Source organism: Perognathus longimembris, chromosome 4 (assembly GCF_023159225.1).
Source record: "Perognathus longimembris pacificus isolate PPM17 chromosome 4, ASM2315922v1, whole genome shotgun sequence".
Classification (NCBI taxonomy): Eukaryota; Metazoa; Chordata; class Mammalia; order Rodentia; family Heteromyidae; genus Perognathus; species Perognathus longimembris.
Window position 1 is genome coordinate 28,861,657 of NC_063164.1, and position 21,819 is coordinate 28,883,475.

At 40.3% G+C, this 21,819-nt stretch overlaps 1 protein-coding gene across 2 annotated transcripts; it reads left to right on the forward strand.

Annotated features, from left to right (window-relative positions):
* Positions 1-360: 360 nt before the first annotated feature.
* Tmem237 (transmembrane protein 237) lies at positions 361-20,988 on the forward strand. 2 transcript variants are annotated; one of them, XM_048344963.1, is made up of 13 exons: positions 361-519; positions 3,311-3,342; positions 3,971-3,984; positions 5,205-5,261; positions 6,662-6,796; positions 9,187-9,307; positions 10,408-10,565; positions 14,272-14,395; positions 14,991-15,185; positions 15,723-15,796; positions 17,914-18,007; positions 19,277-19,398; positions 20,401-20,988. In XM_048344963.1, exons 1-13 carry the CDS (start codon positions 478-480, stop codon positions 20,463-20,465), a joined length of 1,233 nt encoding a protein of 410 aa, XP_048200920.1. In that variant the 5' UTR covers positions 361-477; the 3' UTR covers positions 20,466-20,988. The 2 variants fall into 2 exon arrangements, with proteins under 2 accessions (XP_048200920.1, XP_048200921.1); XM_048344964.1 differs by having other exon boundaries at positions 19,376-19,398.
* Positions 20,989-21,819: the final 831 nt, after the last annotated feature.

A 21,819-nucleotide genomic window follows, 5' to 3' on the forward strand; every position in this document is an offset into this window, starting at 1 on the left:
GGATGAACAAGTGGAGAGAAAGGGACAGCGCCCCCCCCCCCCCCCCCACACACCGCATGGAAAGGGGACAAGGCCAGCCGCACAGGAGACAGCCACACCAGAACCCAACACGCAGAGACAGAGCGGGCCGGGGGCGGGGCCGCCCGCTGGTGGAGGCGGGAACGGGGACGGAGCCTCACTTAGGCGAAGGCCGGGCCTGGGCGGAGCCGCACGCAGGCGGAGGTGGCCCGGGGGTGGAGGCCGCGCGCAGGCGGGGCCGGGGCCGGGGGCGGAGCCGCGAGCAGGCGGAGGCGGGGCCGGGGACGGAACCGCGCGGAGGCGGGGCCTGGGGCCTGGGGCGGAGGCCGCGCGCCGGCGGTGGCGGGGCCGGGGAGGCGCTGCCCTCGGGTCCTGTAGGCCCGGGAGGGCGCAGCGTTGCGGCGAGCCGAGCTGCGGCCCGTGGCGGATGCGCCGTGAAAGCCGCGCTGAGCAGGCGCCATGAGAGCCGACTCGAGGCCTCCTCTGGAGGACGGACACCCGGTGAGGCGCGTCGGAGTCGCGGGGCGGCGAGCCAAAGCAGCCCTGGAGGCGGGACGGGCGCCTTGCCCAGTGAGGTCCACGAAAGTTCGCGAATCCTGTGTCGGATTGGCTAGGGGCAGGCGAGGCCCGGGCCCCACCTCCCGGAGGCCGCCGGTGGCTGGGCTGGGAGTGTCTCTGCGTTGCCATGACGACCCCGCTCCGGGGTCTGGGGTCGGGCGGGTTCGGGCGGGTTCCGGTGCTGCCCTCGAGGTGTCCCTGGTTCGGTAGCTCCGGGAGCTTTTCACCGACCCGACCGAGCGCCGCTGGCTCGCGGGGATTTTCAGGGTCTCGTCAGGTCTCGCCCGTCCTCTATGCGAGTCACTGCAGCCACTTCGCAAAAACGGGGGTGGGGTGCGGGGGGGCGTGACTGCGCCTCCGCTCTCGAGAATGTCTGCTCCTAAGCACATCAGCCCGGATCCCGAGACCTTTGTCCAGCAGGGCTACTTTGAATAAGACAGATCAGTCCTCGGAACCTGCCTCCGTCTCACCCCGACAGCTACCCCGTCGCCCCCATCGAGGGCGGCCAAGCGGCCAGCAGCCCCCCCCCCCCCCCCCCCCGCCCAATGAGGCAGTACACGCAGTGCAGCGCAGCCCCTCTCCCGGTCTCCTCTCCAGCCTCTCTTTCCCTCGGTGTCTCCCTCCCTCCCTCCCTTGCCCCTCTGGTTCCTCTCCCCCTCCCCCGCCCCGGTCGGGTGGTGCCCAGAGCCTGTAGGTCGGGGTGGCCAGCGGGGAGCTGTCTGGAGACAGAATGGGGAAGAAGCAAACGGTAAACGAGCCTTTGGTTGCGTTGGAGCTTGGACACACGTCTTTTGGGGGACTTAGTGGTTGGATTTCTGGGGGGATGGAGTGTCGTATTTATTTGTTTACTTATTTATTTAGCGGAAATACTGAGATGCAGACTTACCAAGGGGACTTAGTCCTTAGATGGAACACCCTTCTTAGCATTTTTGGCAACAGTGGCGCCTTCTGGGTAACAGTCCTTCTTTCCGAGTGTAATTTTGACTGGTGGATAGTATTGAGACATTCTGCCTGGTAACATCTTGTAACTTTTGTATCGATCTACTTTTTGATTGAATGGATTTACGGAAAGTGGGACAGACTACAAGAGGATTTAAATTTTAATCCTTTTGAATCGGTGCCTTCTGCAGGCAGCAAGAGACACTTGGACACTTCTGGGCATTTCTGTTAGCAGTTTACTTTGATACATTCCACAATGTGTAACTATAATGCTCTCCAAATTTGCAAACACATTTCTTTCTTACAGAGAGCCAATATATGTAAGGGGTTTTATTTGCTATTCTCCCCCCCAAATCGCTTTGTCTTTAAAAAAGATTGTTACTATGTGTCTTAAAGACTTCATCTGCTTTTCATTTAGTTAAAGCAAGGGCCACATTACTCCCCGTGGTCTGCAAGGCCCCAATTAACCTGCTGTCTAGATGTCCTTGGTGGCTGTGTGGCGGCCTTGCTCTCCTCTTACCAGGAGCACTCCACACTCAATCTTCCCTAAGGCCTTAGTTAGCATTTGGCTCAATACCTGATACATTGACTCCTTTCCCATTCAAATCTCAGCTCAACTAAGTTACTTTCCCTAAATAAAGACGTGCTTCTCCTTCTCTATGAGATATAACTTATTTACCACGCAGAAATGCATCTTTCTTCATACATCACGTATATGTTTTTATACTTAACATCTTCAAGTACTTACCCACAAGGATGTGATCTACCTGGAAGCAGTGATCTCTGATTTTGTTCCTATTCCTTATTCTTATATCTGGGCCTTATGTAGACAGAAATAAATAATGTAAGAAGGAAAGGACTTTATATAAAATTGTAGAGGTGGTAGAATCACCTTACTGAAACCTCTGATAAACACAGTTAAACTACAAAACATTTGAAGCTATTCATCTGATCCATTATTTTTTTGTCATGTCTCATCAACAGCCCCCCAAACACACACTGGGGTCTGTCATGTCTCATCAGCACCCCACCCCAAACACACACTGGGGTTTGAATTCAGGACCTTGCAGTCTCTTGTTTTTCTTGCTTTTGACTGGTGCCAATACCACCTGATTGACACATCCAGCCTGGCTTTCTGACAGTATTTTTGTTTGGTTTGGTTTGTTTTTTTGCTAGTCCTGGGGCTTGGGATTCTGGGCCTGAGCACTGTCCCTAGCTTCTTTATGCTCAAGCACTCTACCTTTTGAGCCACAGCACCACTTCTGGCTTTTTCTGTTTACGTGGTGCTGAGGAATCTAACCCAGGGCTTCATGCATGGTAGGCAAGCACTCTACCACTAAACCACATTTCCAGCTTTCTGACAGTATTTTTTTTTTTTTTGTCAGTCCTGGACTTTGGACTCAGGGCCTGAGCACTGTCCCTGGCTTCTTTTTGCTCAAGGCTAGCACTCTGCCACTTGAGCCACAGTGCCACTTCTGGTCTTTTCTATATATGTGGTGCTGAAGAATTGAACCCAGGGCTTCATGCATACGAGTCAAGCACTCTTGCCACTAGGCCATATTCCCAGCCCTCTGACAGTATTTTTGGAGAAGGACTTTCCAGGCATTTTCTGCCCAGGCTGGCTTTGGACTTCAGTCTTCAGATCTCAATCTTCTGAATAGCTAGAATTATAGGTATAAGTTACCAGCAGCTCAACAGGCTTTTCAAAATAACTTCACTGTTTTTGAGATACACAGAGAAAAGATGCTTTGAACTTTTACTTACATGTCTCAATTTTCTCTCCCTGACCCCACAGCGTCCTCCACGAGCTCTCCCACCTGTGCCACGGTAAACATAATTACAATGATCTCATTATTGAAATTCAAAAATGTCAAAGTACAGTGAAAAAAATTACTAGTACCACTGAAAAATTATAATGCTTCAGAATGATCTTGCTGGAAATTTTAGGAAAAAGCTTCCTAAAAATTTTAAGGCAAAAAGATTTCTCAAATAATGGGGGTAGCAGTTATAATGAAATATTGAGAAGCCTGAATATTGACATAATAGGATAATGGCTCTATTCTGTATGTTCTGGTGTCTTTTTTTTTTTTAGAATTCTGATGCTCTTTTGTTTGTTACAATAGTTTTTTCAGCATTTAAGCTTATGTGAGTCCATGACATTGTTGAATAAAAGCAAGAGTTTGAAGGCAGAACCACATCATCCTTGTTTAATCTGCTTACTCTACTAAATGGTGATAGAGAATATGTATGTGTACATTCAGAAGAATATTTGGGTTACTTTATTAGTGATCTTAAGCAGTTTGAAGTACTTAGAATAAGAGCTAGCTTGTAAACTTTGGCAGTGTGAAAAAGTTGTAAATATTCAAAGAGAAAAATAGATTTAATTAATAGCTTTCATTTCATTTCTTTTGGTGTCTTTTTCCTGCTGATTGAATTTGGTTGGTGGCATGTGAAGTGCTGCTATTCAAGGTGAGTTAATTTATTATGAACATAAAAAAATTTTAGATGAAGTATTTCGTATTCAAAAAAATGTTTGAACACTTGGTGCAGTGACACACACATAGGATCCCAACTACTAGGGAGGCTGAGGCAGGAGAATAGCTTGAACCCCAGAGCTCATGCCTCAGTTGGGTAACATACTGATACTCTGCCAAAAAAAAAAAAAAAAGACCCAAATAAACATAAGTTGGCTTCTTCAATTTGTTTCTCTTCTGGTAAAATCTGTAGCATAGCTGTTGACTAATTTACAGCTCTGTAATAGTGTAACAGAGACTGCACTTTCTTTTTTCTCTTTTAGTAAGGATAGGTAATATTATCATACACTATTCCCAAATCTCAGCGACTTAATATGATGCACAGGTACTAGCAATAATTGCAGGTTAACAGTGAGGTCCTCTTGTGGCAACACTCAAGGGCAATTGCCTTTCACTGCGTCTTCATCAATGATGTAGTGATGATGCTTCTGTAGCCTTAACATGAAGCACCTTCAGATACCACAGCAGCAGTTTTTATCACTGTTTTAGTCCCCATGTGTGGTCAGTTCTCATACAAATGCTAACCAGGCTTCACCATGCATAGCTTCTTTCTGAGGTCAGCAAGATCGTGGGCCTGCATGGTCACTGTAGTTAGATACAGATAATTTCTGCCCACAGACTAAGGAGCTGGGAAGGGTAGGAGACTGGACTGACACTTGTTGAGAAAATTTTTAGTGTCACAGTTATAAACATTACTGCCCAGCAGTGTCCTACTGGTTCCACACTATGGGTTCTTTTTATTTTATCTATTTATTTATTTTTATTTATTTTTTGGCCAGTCCTGGAGCTTGAACTCAGGGCCTGAGCACTGTCCCTGGCTTCTTTTTGCTCAAGGTTACCCTCTGCCACTTGAGCCACAGTGCCACTTCTGGCCTTTTCTATATATGTGGTGCTGAGGAATTGAACCCAGGGCTTCATGCATATGAAGCAAGCACTCTTGCCACTAGGCCATATTCCCAGCCTTCCGCCCCCCCCCCCCTTTTTTTTTTTTAATTTAGTATGAGTTCTCTTTGAGCATGTCAATTTCTTGTTTTCTTTTCCTGGCTGAATCCAGGTAAGAGAGAGAAAGGTTTTCCCTTCTGAAAGTTTTCTTCTAATTGTTCTTTGCATTTAATTTTAGGCAGCCTTTTTGTTGATGTTCTTTCTATTTTATAGATGATATTCCACTCAGTCGTCCTAAGAAAAAAAAGCCTAGAACAAAAACCACAGCAGGTAAGAAGTTCTTTATTATGTGGGATTGTAAGTTTTTCCACGACTTCACATGATAAGCATTATAGACAGAGGAAGACAGGACCTCAGCATCCTCAATCCACGGTTTCCTGTTGAGGATAGAATTAAGTAATTAAGTTCAAAGCATTGGGAGCTGTAACAAGGGCTAAGGCAGTGAGAAGCTAAGGAAATATTTAGAAACATTTATGGAATAATGTATTGTGCCACCTGAGTTCTTATTCCCTCATGAATCTTGAACTCTTCCAGGTCTTTTATTCCTGGATAATGTATTTGATCCGTGTGTAGTTCTGGACCCTTGAAGAGAATATTGATTTGTTGATACAGAGTTCTTAAATCCCTTATTTCAGGCAGAGCATTTCTGCATTAGAGCAAGAGTTTGAAGGCAGAACCACATCATCCTTGTTTTAAAGTTTCAATAGGAAGCACATCAACAAACTCCTTTTGTTCTAGTTACCTGCTGATAAATTTGGGTGTTGCATTGCTGACTTACACTCAACACAATGGAATTCATCACTACCATCAATAGTCCACTTTTTCTTTTCTTTTCTTTTCTTTTGGCCAGTCCTGGGGATTGAACTCAGGGCCTGGGTGCTGTCCTGAGCTGCTTTTGCTCAAGGCTAGTACTCTACCACTTGAGCCACTGCGCCATTTCTGGCTTTTGTTTGTTTAGGTGATACTGAGGAATAAAACCCAGGGTTTTATGCATGCTAGGCAATCACTCTATCACTAAGCCACATACCTGCCCTCAACAGTCAATTTTTATTTCTTGTTTACAGTTTTCTGCTGAAACTCATTATTTCCTACCATTTAGGTTGACCTTAAAGTCATCATTAGCTGATCTAATAGCCTCCCTTTACTATTCATTCACCCTCTCACTTTCATAAGCCTGAAAGTTTTTCTAATGGTGCCTTTTGTTTGTTTGTTTTTGGATTGTGGAGCTTGAACTCTGGGTTCCTTTCCTCAACCTTATTTTTATCCCCACATTTCTTTGGGATGTGCCCATGTGTGTGTGAGTGCGTGTGTGTTGGGGCGGGGGGAGGGGGGTTGTTGATCCTGGTGCTTGAATTTAGGGCCTTGTGTTCTTGGTCAGTTTTCTTGTTCATGACTGACAGTCTTCCATTTGAGTTAGGCCTTCAGTCTAGATTTTTGCTAGTTAATTGGGAGATGGATTCTTATATTCTTTTCTGTCTCAGCTGACTGAGCCTTTATCCTCCAGGTCTGAGCGTTCTGAGTACCTAGGATTATAGACCTGCGTCATTGGTGCCCAGAGTTACAGATGAGGAGGGGAAAGTCAGGATTGATGTATCCTGACATGTTTCCTGTAGGAAACATTCTATAAATCTTTTTCCCTGTGTTTTTAAAACTCAGTGGTTTTCTTGTAGCGAAAGCTCTGGAAGGCCTCGCAGATCCTGTTATTCATGGGCCATCTGAGGGCAGCGAGCCACCAACTGAAGAACCCAAAGAGCATGCAGAGGCTCCCATTCAAAGGAGACAGAAGAAGGCAAGGCCACCTCCCGGTATGTGAAGAAACTAAGGTTAGCTTGTGATAGCAATCTTAATTTTGGAGGTCTGTCTACTCCTGTTCTCTTTTTTTTCCTTCCTTTCTACAGTTACCACTACAATGCCAGTGGCTTCAGTCAAGAATATCTTATCGGTCATATACTTTACTTTTGGCCATGTATATAGATTGTGAGAGGAGGCGTACAAATTCAAGACTGCAACAGAATTCAAATGAATTGGACATTTCAGATTATAGTGGAGAGAAGATGAATTTCTCAGAACAATAATAAAACAAAAAAATAGCCAACATTCATTGAATCTTTCTGTGTCTCAGAGGCTTTGCACAGGCAATCAAAGCACTGTATCTTTCTTTGTGTGTGTTATATATCCTGTATGCTCTGCTGTACTCCTTCAGCCAAACACCCCAAGTCATGGATGGGCCTACTCTTTTTTTTTTTTTTTTTTTTTTTAGCCAGTCCTGGGGCTAGAACTCAGGGCCTGGGCACTGTCCCTGGGCCTCTTTGTGTTCAAGGCCAGTGCTCCACCACTTGAGCCACAGTGCCACTTCTGTTTTTTTCTGTTTATGTGGCACTGAGGAATTGAACCTAGGGCTTCATGCACTCTTATCACAAAGCCACATTCTTAGCCCAAACAAATTTTTCCCAAGCGCTGGCCTAGAACTATGATCCTCTTAATCTCTGCCTCTAGTTCTGAAGATTACAGGTGAGAGCCACAGACTCCAGCTCTTGTATCTTTTTAAAAATGTTTATTGGTCATGGGGCTTGAACTCTGGGCCTGGGCACTGTCGCTGCGCTCTTCAGCTGAAGGATAACACTCTACCACTTGAGCCACAGCGCAACTTCCTCATGCCCTAAATTCATGCCCTAATTGAAGTACTAAGAACATAGTTTTTCATTAGACTATATGTAGTACTAGTATTGAAGTAGATTATTTCATTGAAGTAAAGCTCACATGAAAATCAATCCTGTTTTCTTTCTTTTTGTCTTCTGCTCTTGTCTTCTCCCCCACTATGCCTTCACATTGGGCTATCCCACTTCCATTGCCTCCTATCTGTGCTGCACTTTCCTCTTTGCTGTACTCATTCCCCTCCTCCTCCAGTTACTCCATCCAATCAGGACCTGCTGTTTTCTAGAAGGGCAAGGAATTAGGCAGAGAAACTAATTTGCATTAAATTATTCCGTAGGGCTAATGTTTACAGCAGAGAACAATACTCACAATCTTTGCTCTTTCCCTTTCTTTTACTCTAACAGAACCACTGTCCATTTTTTTCTTACTTTTAAACATTGTTAAAAAATATGTTTCACAAGAGTAGCACCATGGCTGGAAATGTGGCTTAGTGGTAGTGTGCTTGCCTAGCACGCATGAAGCAGAAGTCTGTACAGAAATGGCTTTAGCATTGAGGACCTACTTAAGTTTTGAGTAGGCATGTACCTACTGTCACTGCCTCTTCCAAATACACTGAGCCTTGCAGGTCCAACAGATTTTAGGATTTTAAAACTGATTTGTATTTTGTTTTACTTAGAGTAGCCATGATAGGTAATGGTGCTTGTATGGCTTTTCCAGCCCAGGCTATAAGTATTTTATTAAAATAGAATTCACAGGGTTTGAGGGCATCCCAGGGAGCCAGTATTTTCAGATAGGAGGAGTAGGTAACAGTTAGCAGGCTCTGTTGACTGGCTTAAACTCAGTGCCTATCCTAGATACAGAAGAGTTAACACAGCAGGACTGAGACAGCAATTCTTAGAAAGATTTAATTGTGAGACTGGCCTTTAACTAGTGGTTTGGAACTTGGAATAGGAAATAGGTTCCTGGCATAAAATGTTTCCCAAATTACAAGAAAGGCTCACTGTGTTTGTGCAATTATATTGAACACTTGCTTTCCTCAGGAGTCTGGAATTTTGGTATGTGCTAGGCCTCTGTGATGAGCTACCAATAAAAACCTTGAGTGGTACAGAATGCATCCATGTGTTGTCACAACTCCTTGCTGGAGGAAGTAAGTCATCTCGTCTGACTCCATTATAGATCTTGTATCTGGTTTCAACTGGAGTTTGTTTCATCTGCTATTTCATTTTGCTGATTTTGCTTTACATTCTTGTACTGTGATAAACTGTAACTTAGTATATTGACTTCTAAGTCCTAGCAAATCTCCAACCCTGGAGGTAATTTACCTTAATACTTAATATTTTTATTTACTGAATATTTTTCCATGTCATTTGTTATAGTAATTTTGACTTATGTGTTATAAGGATATAAAATTTGCAAAATTAAAAAATATGGATTGTAAAAAGAAAAATGGCCCAGTTAAGATCCTTAAAGCTCTCTAGTCTTACAAGAGTCTCATATATTACTTTTGCATTGTCATCTGAAAACATTATTTTATTTTCAGAGTTGGAAACTTCCTTTACACAAAAGAAGACATCCAGTCCATCTTTACGAAATGAAAATGGTGTTGATGTGGTGGAGCCAGCTGAGGAGGCAGTTATTCAAAAGCCTCGAAGGAAGACAAAGTAATATTTTATTTATCCTTCTAAATGTTTTCCAAAGTTATTCTGATGTTTAATTTAGAACTTTCAATGGTAGCTTCTCCTTATGTTGTATTAAATACTTCAGTCATGTCATATTAAATACTTACCAGGTTAAAGTAGCAATACAGTTAAGATGGGTGCTGGTGTCTCACACCTGTAACTAGTTATTCAGAGCATGAGATCTGTGAATCATGGTTTGAAGCCATCCAGGGAAGTCCATGAGACTCTTAAGTCTTCAATTAACCACTAGTGTGGGGAATACAGTGGTGGTTTAAGTGGTAGTTAAAAGCATGATACTCTTGAGTTCAAGCCCTAACACCAGCACCAAAGAAAAAAAATTAAACAATGTGATGATAAATTTGAAAACAAAATGTATGTAAATGAAAAGCCTAAAGAGCTATCTTAAAAAGCAATACTATAAAGTAAGCAAAAATTAGTTATATAAATAGCAGAATTTTAGCTATTAAAGGTAATGATAGGGCTGGGATTGTGGCTTAGTGGTAGAGTGCTTGCCTAGCATGCATGAAGCCCTGAGTTCAATTCCTCAGTACCACATAAACAGAAAAAAAAAAAAGTCAGAAGTGGCACTGTGGCTCAAGTAATAGAGTGCTAGTCCTGAGCAAAAGCTCAGTGACAGTGGGTACTGATAGTTAAAAATAATAAGATATGCTACTTTAACATTTCTTTATGTTAACAGAATTTTAATTAAGGATTATTTCAGCAGTAAATAAAACTATTGTATTTTGGCATAAGAAATTGTCTCAGATGAAATAGAATAGACAGAAATACCCCTGGGAAATATGTTTTATATATGAAAATGATTCGACAAAGAGAATCATGCCATTTTAAATCTGGAGAAAACTAGTTTAGTCAGACGTTTTCCAGATAAGAAAATGAAGACACACTAATTGAAGTGACTTGGAACACATCACAGTTAAAAAAAGTGTATAGGGTAAAAAAAAAACAAAAAACCTTTCTTCACTCTCTAGGTGTCTATTCATTATATTCCTAGGTAGCTTCCTATGCAGATCTGTAAATATTCAAGTATTGTCCATTTTTCGCAAGTTTTTCCATGATTTCAGGAAAACCCAGCCAGTTGAGTTGCAGTATGCCAATGAGCTTGGAGTGGAAGACGAAGACATAATTACTGATGAGCAAAGCACTCCAGAACAACAGTCTAGATTTACTGCACCCATTGGAATTAGCCAGCCGGTAGGCAAAGTATTTGTGGAAAAAAGCCGTAAGTCATTTCTTCTTGTGGAACATGATCTCTTTAAAAATTATACAAAGATAATTTATAAAGGATAAATTATACAAGTATCTTTTGACCTTGTAATTATACTTCTGGCAGTCTGAATTGGAAATAATCAAAAATAGCAAAAATGTATGCACAGGGCTGATTATCAAAACAAGCTGGTAAAAAACTGGAAACAACTACTTGTACAATAAGAGGGGAATTATTTCAGAAAGTTAGGGTTTATTATATAATGAAAAATTCTGGGCTGGGAATATGGCCTAGTGGCAAGCGTGCTTGCCTCGTATATATGAAGCCCTGGGTTTGATTCCCAAGCACCACATATATAGAAAACAGCCAGAAGTGGCACTGTGGCTCAAGTGGCAGAGTGCTAGCCTTGAGCAAAAAGAAGCCAGGACAGTGCTCAGGCCCTGAGTCCAAGGCCCAGGACTGGCAAAAAAAAAAAAAAAAAAAAAAAAAAAAATCTGTACTTTTTGTTTAATGAAAAGTCTAGTAATGAAACACACACACACACACACACAAACACACACACACAGTCACACACTGTTTGATTCTAACAATAGATAGTTGCCTAAGATTGACAAAAGATTTGAAGGACTCAAGCCAAAATATTAACATTGGTTGGTTCTGGGTTATGGGATTATGGATAATTTTTTAAAAGATCTTTCCTTAGCCACACTCATTTTTTTGTATTTTGATGTACTTGACCAGTATTTTGTGGTTGGTAGTGGTTGTAGTGATAAGGCAGGAATGACCTAAATTCTGTGAGTATCAATAAAAGAAAAAATACATGATTGTACTACCACTTTAAATAAGAAATACAGGGCTGGGGATATAACTAAGTGGAAGAGTGCTTGTCCCACACCACCAGAAAGGGGAAAAAAAGGAAAGAAATGAGAAAGGTAAAGAAGTACATATAATTATATATACATTAATTATATTAAATATCAACATATTAATATTAATTTAATATCAATGTATTGTTATTATAATTACACTATATGTAATTTTGGGGGGAATTTTGGCAGTACTGAGATTTGAACTCAGACCTTGTGCTGGCTTGGCTTGCTTGCTAGACTGGTGTTTTACCACTTGAACTACACTTCAAGCCCTGCTTTTTTTTCTGATTATTTTTTGGAGTCAGAATTTTACAGTTTTTACTTGGGTTATCTCTTGAGAAACTGGGATTACAGATGTGAGCCATTGTTCCCAGTTTAGAAAATACTTCTGGTACTGCATAGCAATATTGCTTATAAAGCTGGATTTCCAGTTTATTTTATCTTAGGCTGTTAAAACCAAATAAATACCATAGAGTAGTTACTCAAACAGTAGACATTTATTACTCCTAGTCCTGGAAGCTAAGCAGTCTAAGACAGAGTGCTGATAGATTCAGGTATTGATGATGGCCTCTTCTTGATTTGCAGATGGAACCTTTATGAAAGAAAATGAAACCTTTCCTATTTCCTGAGGGCCACATGTCAATTGTTACCCATATGAAGGAGCCTCCTAGTCAATAGTAAAAAGAAGAGCACTCATACAACAGAGAATGCATGTTTCTCTCAGTTAGTGCTAGGGGTTTTTAACTTAATGCCTGTGCTTGCTAGGCAGATGCTCTCCAGCACTTTTTGCTTGGCTAGAGTTACTTTTGAATTTATACTCAGGTCAGCCTGGACTGTGATCCTCCTATTAATACTTCCTATGTAGCTAAGATAATATGCCCACTTCTAGTGGTTAAAATGCTTGGAGACCTGTGAACATTTTGCCAAGCCTGGCCTTGAGCTGTGATCCATCTGCTATCTGTCTCTCTAGTAGCTAAGATAACAGGCATGAGCCACCACAGCTAGAACAGAACACGAATCCCAAATTCATAGGAGCTTTCTGATTACTTCCCAGTGGCACCACCTTGAAATACCATCACCCTGGGGAAAGAGGTTCAACATAATTTCAGGGTTCACATTCAATTCATGACATAGTACTTAATGAAAACGTATCCAAAGCATAATCATGGCCAACTCTTAATCCCTTGAGTGCCATGACTATGCAGCATAAGGAACTCTGAAATTAAAAGGCTAGTCCTTAAAATCTGCAACTTAGATTTTGTATAAATCATTTTAGAATTCTGATTCCTTAAGATCCTGTGTAAGAGATCTTGGAGTTTTGACCATTGAGAAGCCTGTGGTCTGGAGAAGCATCTCACAGTAAGTTAGTGTAGAACTGGGACTTGAACTTGAGTTGTATAACTTCTAGTCAACTGCCTTTACTGGTATACCATGTGGCTCTTTAATTTACTCCCATCTTTCCAAGCAGTGTCACTCGATCTTCCTTTTTTATTCTCCCTTTCCTTAGTACAGAAAATTCCCTACTCTAATTATCTGACCATAAAAGGCACCAGTGTTTCTGTTGTCTATCTAGAAAACATTTTTCTCCCCTAGGGAAAATTCTTTCATCCCCCAAACACATAAGTGCCAGGTTTGGTTGGCAAGGGTGGTTGAGATGAAGGTTTGTCTTCTGTTTCCTGAAGTCATCGATGGCTGCATCAGAGAAGGAGCCCTCCTAGTCAGCAGTTAAAACAGTAAAGCCAGGGCTGGAACTACAGCCTAGTGGTAAAGTGCTTGCCTCCTATACATGAAGCCCTAGGTTCAATTCCTCCGCACCACATATATATATAAAAAGCCAGAAGTGGTGCTTTGGCTCAAGTGGCAGAGTGTTAGTCTTGAGCAAAAAGAAGCCAGGGACAATGCTCAGGGCCTGAGTTCAAGCCCCGGGACTGGCAAAAAAAAAAAAAAAAAATCCAAAAACAGTAAAGCCCTGCTCATAGTTTTGTAGACATGACACTTGAATTGATCGTTTTTATACAGGTCTTAGAAGCCTATGAAACAACCCTGTTATTTTCTGTTAATATAAAATGCAGGCTACACACCCTAGAATCATTTCCTAAGAATTTTTTTTTTCTCGCCAGTCCTGGAGCTTGGAGCTTGGGACTCAGTGCGGCTTCTTCTTCTTCTTCTTCTTCTTCTTCTTCTTCTTCTTCTTCTTCTTCTTCTTCTTCATCTTCTTCTTCTTCTTCTTCTTCTTCTTCTTCTTCTTCTTCTTCTTCTTCTTCTTCTTCTTCTTCTTCTTTCTTCTTCTTTCTTCTTCTTTCTTCTTCTTCTTGCTAGCACTCTATCTCTTAAGCCACAGAGCCACTTCTGGCTTTTTTATGTAATGCTGGGATGCTGGGGAATCGGACCCAGGGCTTCATGTATGCAAGGCAAGCACTCTACCACTAGGCCACATTCTCAGTCCCATTTCCTAAGAATTTTTAAGTAGTTTTCAAATGTTGGCTTACCTTGATGATGTGGGCATTATAATTCTATTACTTCTGAAGTCTCTAGTGTTTTGTAGATGACAACATAAAAAAGGCTTCTAGGCTTTATTCTGAATTGAAAATTTCAATACTGTATGTTACTAAATAAAATTGAATCTAAAATTCTTATTTTAATATCAGTTTTTGGTTAAGAAGAAGCTGCATTGATGTATTTATTAAGATAAAAAGCAGTATGTTTGGAAGCAACAATAAAAGAAATGAAAAAAAGGAAGCATTGAGTCAAGGAAAACTTTTATATAGAAAAGCAGCCACACTGAGTCTTAGAAGTATGGGATAATGAGTTCTCTCTTGCCAGTCATTAGTAATTGAGTTCTGTGTTCTCAGGGCGGTTCCAGGCTGCTGATCGTTCACAGCTGATAAAGACCACTGAAAACATGGCTGTGTCCATGGACATGAAGCCTTCCTGGACCACCAGAGATGTGGCCCTCTCCGTTCACCGAGCTTTCAGGTGGCTGCCTTAGTTGGACCTCACTTACAACAAATGTTAACTGGATTCCATTTTTTTTTTAAATCTTGCCTGGGGCTGGGAATATGGCTTAGTGGTAGAGTGATTGCCTCATATACATGAAGCTCTGGGTTTGATTCCTCAGCACCACATATATAGAAAAGGCCAGAAGTGGTGCTGTGGCTCAAGTGATAGAGTGCTAGCTTTGAGCAAAAAGAAGCCAGGGGCAGTGCTCAGGCCCTGAGTTCAAACTCCAGGACTGGCAAAAAACAAATCTTGGCTGATTAATACTTTAAACAAAACTAACAGCTTAAAATGCTATGTATTTTTAAACATTCCATTAGAATTAAATGATCTGCCTATGTAAATAAAAAGAAGAGACCTGGTATTGGATGCCTATTTTGGTGGTACAACATTTACCTAGCACGCATGAAGTTTTGGGTTAAAGCCTAGGTACTACAAATGAAAGAACAAAACATAGACTTGTCTTTCCTTTTCATAATAGGTTGACTTTTATTCTAAGTGCAAAGAGATTTTAAGAATATTTTGGCTTTGTATTTTAATTAATTGATATATAACCAAACCTCTTTCCCTGCAGGATGATTGGCCTGTTTTCTCATGGCTTCTTGTCTGGCTGTGCTGTGTGGAATATTGTTGTGATCTATGTTCTAGCAGGAGGAGATCAGCTGTCTGACCTACCCAACCTTCTTCAGCAATACAAGACTTTCGCATATCCATTCCAGAGTCTTCTCTACTTGCTTTTGGCTCTAAGTACAGTTTCAGCTTTTGACAGGTAAGACTGTGGTGACTTCAGAGCCTTCTAACATTTCTTCAGGAAAACATGTTCAGCAACACCTTTCTATGACAGTTTTCAAAATAGAATTGCAGCATATTAATATTACTTGGCTTTAAAAAAAGTTTGTTTTTGGAGTAGGGCAGACTTATCTTTGCTTTATTACATTCGTAAAGACCCTGTCGCCAAATTACCAAAATTAGATTCTTGTATTTTGGTAGAACAAAGTTTAACCCATTAAAAAACCCAACAACTTATTTATAATCTAATGATAGGTAAAAGAAAGAAGTAAAAGCTAATGAATTTTGCAAAATTAATTTTAGTTTCTTTCTTTAGAATATGTTAACTCTAAAGAAATGTTGCCCAAAGCGATCTTCTAATTAAATATTTTATATAGCCCATGTAAACAAGATAGGCTTTCATGTTGTTCAAACAAAAGCTACTTAAAGCCAAGGGAAAAACTATATAGGCAAGAAAGTAAAGTTTTCTTAAGAAGTTTACAACTCCACATGACAAGAAGTGTTTTATATTTTCTAGGATTGACTTAGCTAAAACATCAATGGCAATCCGAAAGTTTTTGACCTTGGATCCAACAGCTTTAGCATCTTTCTGTAAGTAATTGTTAAACTTAAAAAAAAATGGATAACTATGTAATACTCAAGTTATGCTGTAATTTGGAGCCAGGGGAAATACAGTTGTTGTTTTTTTTTTTTTGGCCAGTCCTGGGGCTTGGACTCAGCCTGAGCACTGTCCCTGGCTTCTTTTTGCTCAAGGCTAGCACTCTGCCACTTGAGCCACAGCGCCACTTCTGGCCGTTTTCTGTATATGTGGTGCTGGGGAATTGAACCCAGGGCTTCATGTATACGAGGCAAGCACTCTTGCCACTAGGCCATATCCCCAGCCCGGAAATACAGTTTTAAGAAAGTTTTAAATTATTGTTTCTTATAAACCATTATTTATAGTTTGTGAATTTGTAATTAAAAATGTGGTAGGCATGATTTTAATAGAATTATTTTTCATTAGGTCTTTTAGTGACTTTTAAAAGTTTAATTTGGGGACTAGAGATGTGGATTAAGTAGTAGACTATCTGCCTAGCAAACTCAAAGCTCTGAGTTCAAACTAGTACTGACAAAAATAAATAAAAGATTAGTTTGTACTTGAGACTCTGGGTTCAATTCCTAACACCACTAATAAGTAAATAAATTTTTAAAAAGTTGGGTGTGTTCTTCTATACAACTTAGGTTTTAGCATTAGTGTTTTCATTAAGCAATTTTTATTTTGTTCTGGTACCAGGGCTTGAACTCATGATCTTGCTTAAGCTTTTGTTGTGCCAGGCTGGGGCACTACCACTTGAGCCACACCTCCACTAGCATTTATATTTTCTACTTGGCATTATGCTGGTGAAGCTATTATGACCTGTCAAGAACAGGCACTATTTTGTATCTTTTATTACTTAGAATACATTTCGTTCCAAGTCATGTGACTATTAATGAAACTAATTTTGAGACCTTGAGCAAGTCATTTAATTTCTTTTTTAAAAAAAAATTTTATTATCAAACTGATGTACAGAGAGGTTACAGTTTCATACATTAGGCATTGGATACATTTCTTATACTGTTTGTTACCTTGTCCCTCATTCCCCCCCTCCCCCTCCCCCTTTCCCTTTCCCCCCCATGAGTTGTTCAGTTCATTTACACCAAACAGTTTTGCAAGTATTGCTTTTGTAGTTATTTATCTTTTTTTACCCTGTGTCTCTCGATTTTGTTATTCCCTTTCAATATCCTAGTTCTAATACCAGTATACACGGTTTCCAATATACTCATATATAGTGTAGGTACAACCATAGGAAGGGGATACAAGAAGATAATAATAGAAGCTACAGTTACACATAGCACGTTGAAAGTAGTTGCAACAGTGGTATAACAATTGTTTCCATAACATGGAGTTTATTTCACTTAGCATCATCTTATGTGTTGATAAGGGTATAGTTATTGGGCTCTTGTGATCCTCTGCTGTGACTTGCCTAAACCTGTGCTAATTATTCCCTATGAGGGAGACTATAGAGTCCATGTTTCTTTGAGTCTGGCTCACTTTACTTAGTATAATTTTTTCCAGGTCCTTCCATTTCCTTACAAATGAGGCAATGTCATTCTTTCTGATAGAGGCATAAAATTCCATTGTGTATATGTACCACATTTTCCTGATCCATTCGTCTACTGAGGGGCATCTGGGTTGGTTCCAGAGTCTAGCTATGACAAATTGTGCTGCGATGAACATTGTTGTGCTGGTGGCTTTAGTGTGATTTTGTTTGTGGTCTTTTGGATAGATACCCAAAAGTGTGGCTGCTGGGTCATAGGGGAGCTCTATGTTTAGTCTTCTGAGGAATCTCCATACTGCTTGCCAGAGTGGCTGAACTAGTTTACATTCCCACCAACAATGAAGTAGGGTTCCCTTTTGGCCACATCCCCACCAACAATTGTTATTGTTATTTTTCTTGATATAGGACATTCTCATTTAATTTCTTAAATGATCCTCTAGGTTCTTGTCAGGCCTGATAAAATATTGAAAATCTAAAAGATACTTTATGTTCTTGAAATTGATCAAGTGAATTTCTTTTGTTTCTTCATTCACTGAAGTAAAGATTATCTTTCTTACCTTAATCTATATATATATTCACGATAACCCAGGCTTTTAGAAAACTAATAGTAATTTCACTTGTCTTTCTCAGTGTACTTTACTGCTCTTACACTGTCTCTGAGTCAGCAAACAACAAGTGACAGAATCCACCTTTACACACCCCCTTCTGCTAATGGCAGCCTCTGGTAAGAATGTAGTAACTTTAGCATTTGTCAATGGTAATAACTGGTTTTCTGTTCCTTCCATTCTTCCCTATGTTTTCATCTATAAAAATGATGAATAACATGTTATTTTTCCCCCCAAACTGGAAATAAATTAGCTATTTCTGTGGTTAGTGGGTAACAGCTGTTATATATTTTTACACTTCTAATGAGAGGTTTTTTGGGTTGTTTTTTTTTTTTTTGGTGGTGGTGGTGGTGGTGGTACTTGAACTCTGGGCTTGGGTGCTGTCCCTGAGCTCTCCAGCTCAAGCCTAGCACTTTACCACTTGAGCCACAGCACCACTTCCAGTTTTCTGGTAGTTAACTGGAGATAAGAGTCTCACAGACTTTCCTGAGCCTCAGATCTCAGCCTCCTAGTAGCTAGGATTACAGGCCCAAGCCACAGGCACCTAGTGAGATGTCTTCTTTTTACAAATATGTTTTCAATCTTTAAAATAAGTTTCTAGGGCTAGGAATATGGCCTAGTGGCAAGAGTGCTTGCCTCGTTTACATGAGGCCCTAGGTTCAATTCCTCAGCACACATATATAGAACAGGCCAGAAGTGGTGCTGTGGCTCAAGTTGGCGGAGTGCTAGCCTTGAGCAAAAAGAAGCCAGGGACAGTGCTCATGCCCTTAGTTCAAGCCCCAGGACTGGCAGAAAAAAAAAAAAGTTTCCATGCAATAGACTCTAATAGCTTTATCTCCTTGAGAGGGAAGGGGAATGGGATTAAAAGAGAAAGGAAAAATGCTCAGTTAAGAACATTGCCATGGGGCTGGGGATATAGCCTAGTGGCAAGAGTGCCTGCCTCGGATACACGAGGCCCTAGGTTCGATTCCCCAGTACCACATATACAGAAAACGGCCAGAAGCGGCGCTGTGGCTCAAGTGGCAGAGTGCTAGCCTTGAGCGGGAAGAAGCCAGGGACAGTGCTCAGGCCCTGAGTCCAAGGCCCAGGACTGGCCAAAATAAAAAAGAACATTGCCATGGAGAAACTTCTAGAACATTTTTTTAGGAACACCAGCTTTCCATTTGTATTAATGTACAGAGCCAGTCAGTTTATAGTTCAAATAACCTGTGAACCTTTATTTTTAAGGCATACAGTATATTTTGTAGGGAAATAGAATTTTATTTCATACTTGTATGTTTCTAAGATAATACTGCTTTTTTTCAAAGTTCCTAAAATAGCTACATTTGAATATGTAAACCAAAATGAATTAAGCATTTCTAACAAGTATTTCTGTGTTGTGTCTCCAGGAAAGCAGGAATGGAGGAACAGGTTCTCCAGCCATGGGTTGTGGTGAATCTGGTGGTGGCCCTTTTGGTTGGATTATCTTGGCTTTTCTTGTCCTACAGGCCAAGCATGGATCTTAGTGAAGGTATTGAAAAAAGTATAAGAACATCCTGAAGTGTTCTTTAATGATTTTTTAAAAAATAAATCTTCCTATAGTAATCCAGTAACAGACACACTTAAGATAAAATGATAAAAGAATAGAAAAAGTGAAGTGGGATAACTGACAGGAAAAGCAGGAAGGAGAGAGCCTGGAGAGTTGGAGTCTAGAAATAGAACCCTGAGTAGTTGGAATTAGAGGAGTGAGCCACTGGGAGTATGGCTTCTGTATTTTAGATTATTTGATCATTGAATTAGTAGATCTTGAACATATTTAATGATTTTAGTTTCTCTAAATGACAAATGCCCATGTAAGAATTGTTACATTGTGTTCATTGTATATATTTTACTTCTTCAGGAGTTCATGACAAATTTAAAATGAATATTTAATAATGTGAACACGTTCATTTGTTATTAAACATTTTACTAGCCCTAGATTGGACTCAACCTCTCCATCACCCTTCCTCATTTCTCCTTTCCCTTCCCAAACCAGTCTCAACAATCTTCATTGTTCCCTTTTCAAACATGTACGTGAAATATTTAGACCATATTCACCCTCCCTCACCTTCTCTGTTTGCCCTTGTCACAAGTACTCCCATTCCAGACTGTTTTACGTTCCTGTCCTTGCTTATTTTAGGGGTTTTTCCTGTGGTATTTCACACATGAATATGCAGTATTTTAATCAGGTTGACCCACTCACTTACTCTCCCTTTGCCCATCCATACTATCCTCTATTATCCAACAGCTTTCAGCGAGTTTTATTTTGCTGTCTTCATTTACAGACACACTGTGTTTAGGTATGTTCACCTTGTAAAATTATCTTTTCAAGTTTCAATAAATGAGATTTCTCTTTCAAGAATCCTTTGTACTTGAGGGCTTTCTATTACTATGAATTATGTCAGTATTGAGAAACTGTTTATACCTAAGCTATAACACTTGTTGAGTTACTGGGGAAACATTTTAAGTGTGATCTGTTCATTTTCTTCTGCAGAGTTCTTGTTCTCTGACGTGGAAGAATGTCCTGACAAAGATAAAGGAATCAAAGCCCTTACATAATCAGCTCACCTTCAGAGGAATTTTCCCCTTTTTGTTTCTCAATGTATTTTTATATGATATGTAGATACATATTTGTAGTTGAATTTTTTATTATATAATACTGAAAAGTTTCTCAAAATTATGGAAAAATGTTTAAATTTTGTTATTTATGCTCACATATATCTATAGCATAAGCTTAATGTAAGAGAAATAATGAATTTAAAACAGGCAGGTAAAAGTGTTTTTTTTCTGTTCTGTCCAATTAGCTGTACTTATAACCATTTAAAAGATCCTTATTCAGAAAAAGCCATAACTTTAGCACTATAAAGTGCTTATCAAGTTTAAATAAAAATTTAGGGAATATGATAGAAGGTAAAAAGAAACCCTCACTTATTTTTGATACCTTCTTATTGAACAAATTGAAATACTAAATTTTCTTACATGACTATGACTTAGTGTTTGTGCATCATGTGATAGTTATAATGTAATTTGGTTTGAAAGATGCTTTATTCTTTGCCTAATAAAACTGAAATACATATTTTGTTTGAAATGCTTTATAGTGTAAAAAGTTTGTTTCCCTTTAAAATCTGTATCAATGGTTCCACATTTGGCTTCACATCAGAATGATTTAGGGAGCTTTAAAAAACCGTACTTAGCAGGACTAGTACAGCAGTCAACAGCTTAGGCAGCCTGTGAGCTTGTTGGCCTAACATGCATTTCTGATTTTTGCAGTACTCTTTTGACTTTCTTTCATTTCTTTTTTTTTCTTTTCCTCCCTTTCCTCCCCACGCCTCCCCTCCTCTTCCCTCCCTTCCCTCCCTCCCTCCCACCCTCCCTTCCTTCCTTCCTTTCTTTCTCTTTCTTTATCTCTCATCTTTCTTTCTTCTTTTCTTCCTTTCTTTTTTTGTGAGGGCAGACATTGCTGGGAATGAAACCCAGGGTCTCATGAATGGTAGGCAAGTGTTCTACCCTTGTCCCATGTCCCCAGTCCCTCTGTTGTGGAGTGACAAGAAGCCTGAGTAGAAATTCACCAGCCCTGTCCTAAAGCTCTTTGTCAGAGGTGTTTGGCTTCCCAGAAGATCCTGTTTCTTAGTTGGATCCTGCATGGGAAAAAGTATCTTCAGTGCTGCATTGAATGATTCCTCAACTGCTGCTGTGAGATTCTATAGTTCAAAACAGTTTTAAGACTTGCTGTGGAGGAAGTGTTTTAAAGGCTGGTGAGCATTTGAAGAAAACTATTGGGCCTGCTCTGATTTGCAAGAAATCAAATGTGAAACAGAAGATTGACAAATAGATGGATGTTTCTGAGAATTGTGCTGTATTTGCTAAAAGCACCACACTAGAAATCTATTTTGCTGTTTTCAAGACTGGAACT

What these genes read in the sequence shown, in the direction of transcription:
- Tmem237 (XM_048344963.1), top strand. Translation starts at nt 478, where the DNA reads ATGAGAGCCGACTCGAGGCCTCCTCTGGAGGACGGACACCCG. An exon ending in TCCGTTCACCGAGCTTTCAG is followed by an intron (nt 14,396 to 14,990) that starts GTGGCTGCCTTA and finishes CTTTCCCTGCAG; the next exon opens with GATGATTGGCCTGTTTTCTC. An exon ending in AACAGCTTTAGCATCTTTCT is followed by an intron (nt 15,797 to 17,913) that starts GTAAGTAATTGT and finishes TGTCTTTCTCAG; the next exon opens with TGTACTTTACTGCTCTTACA.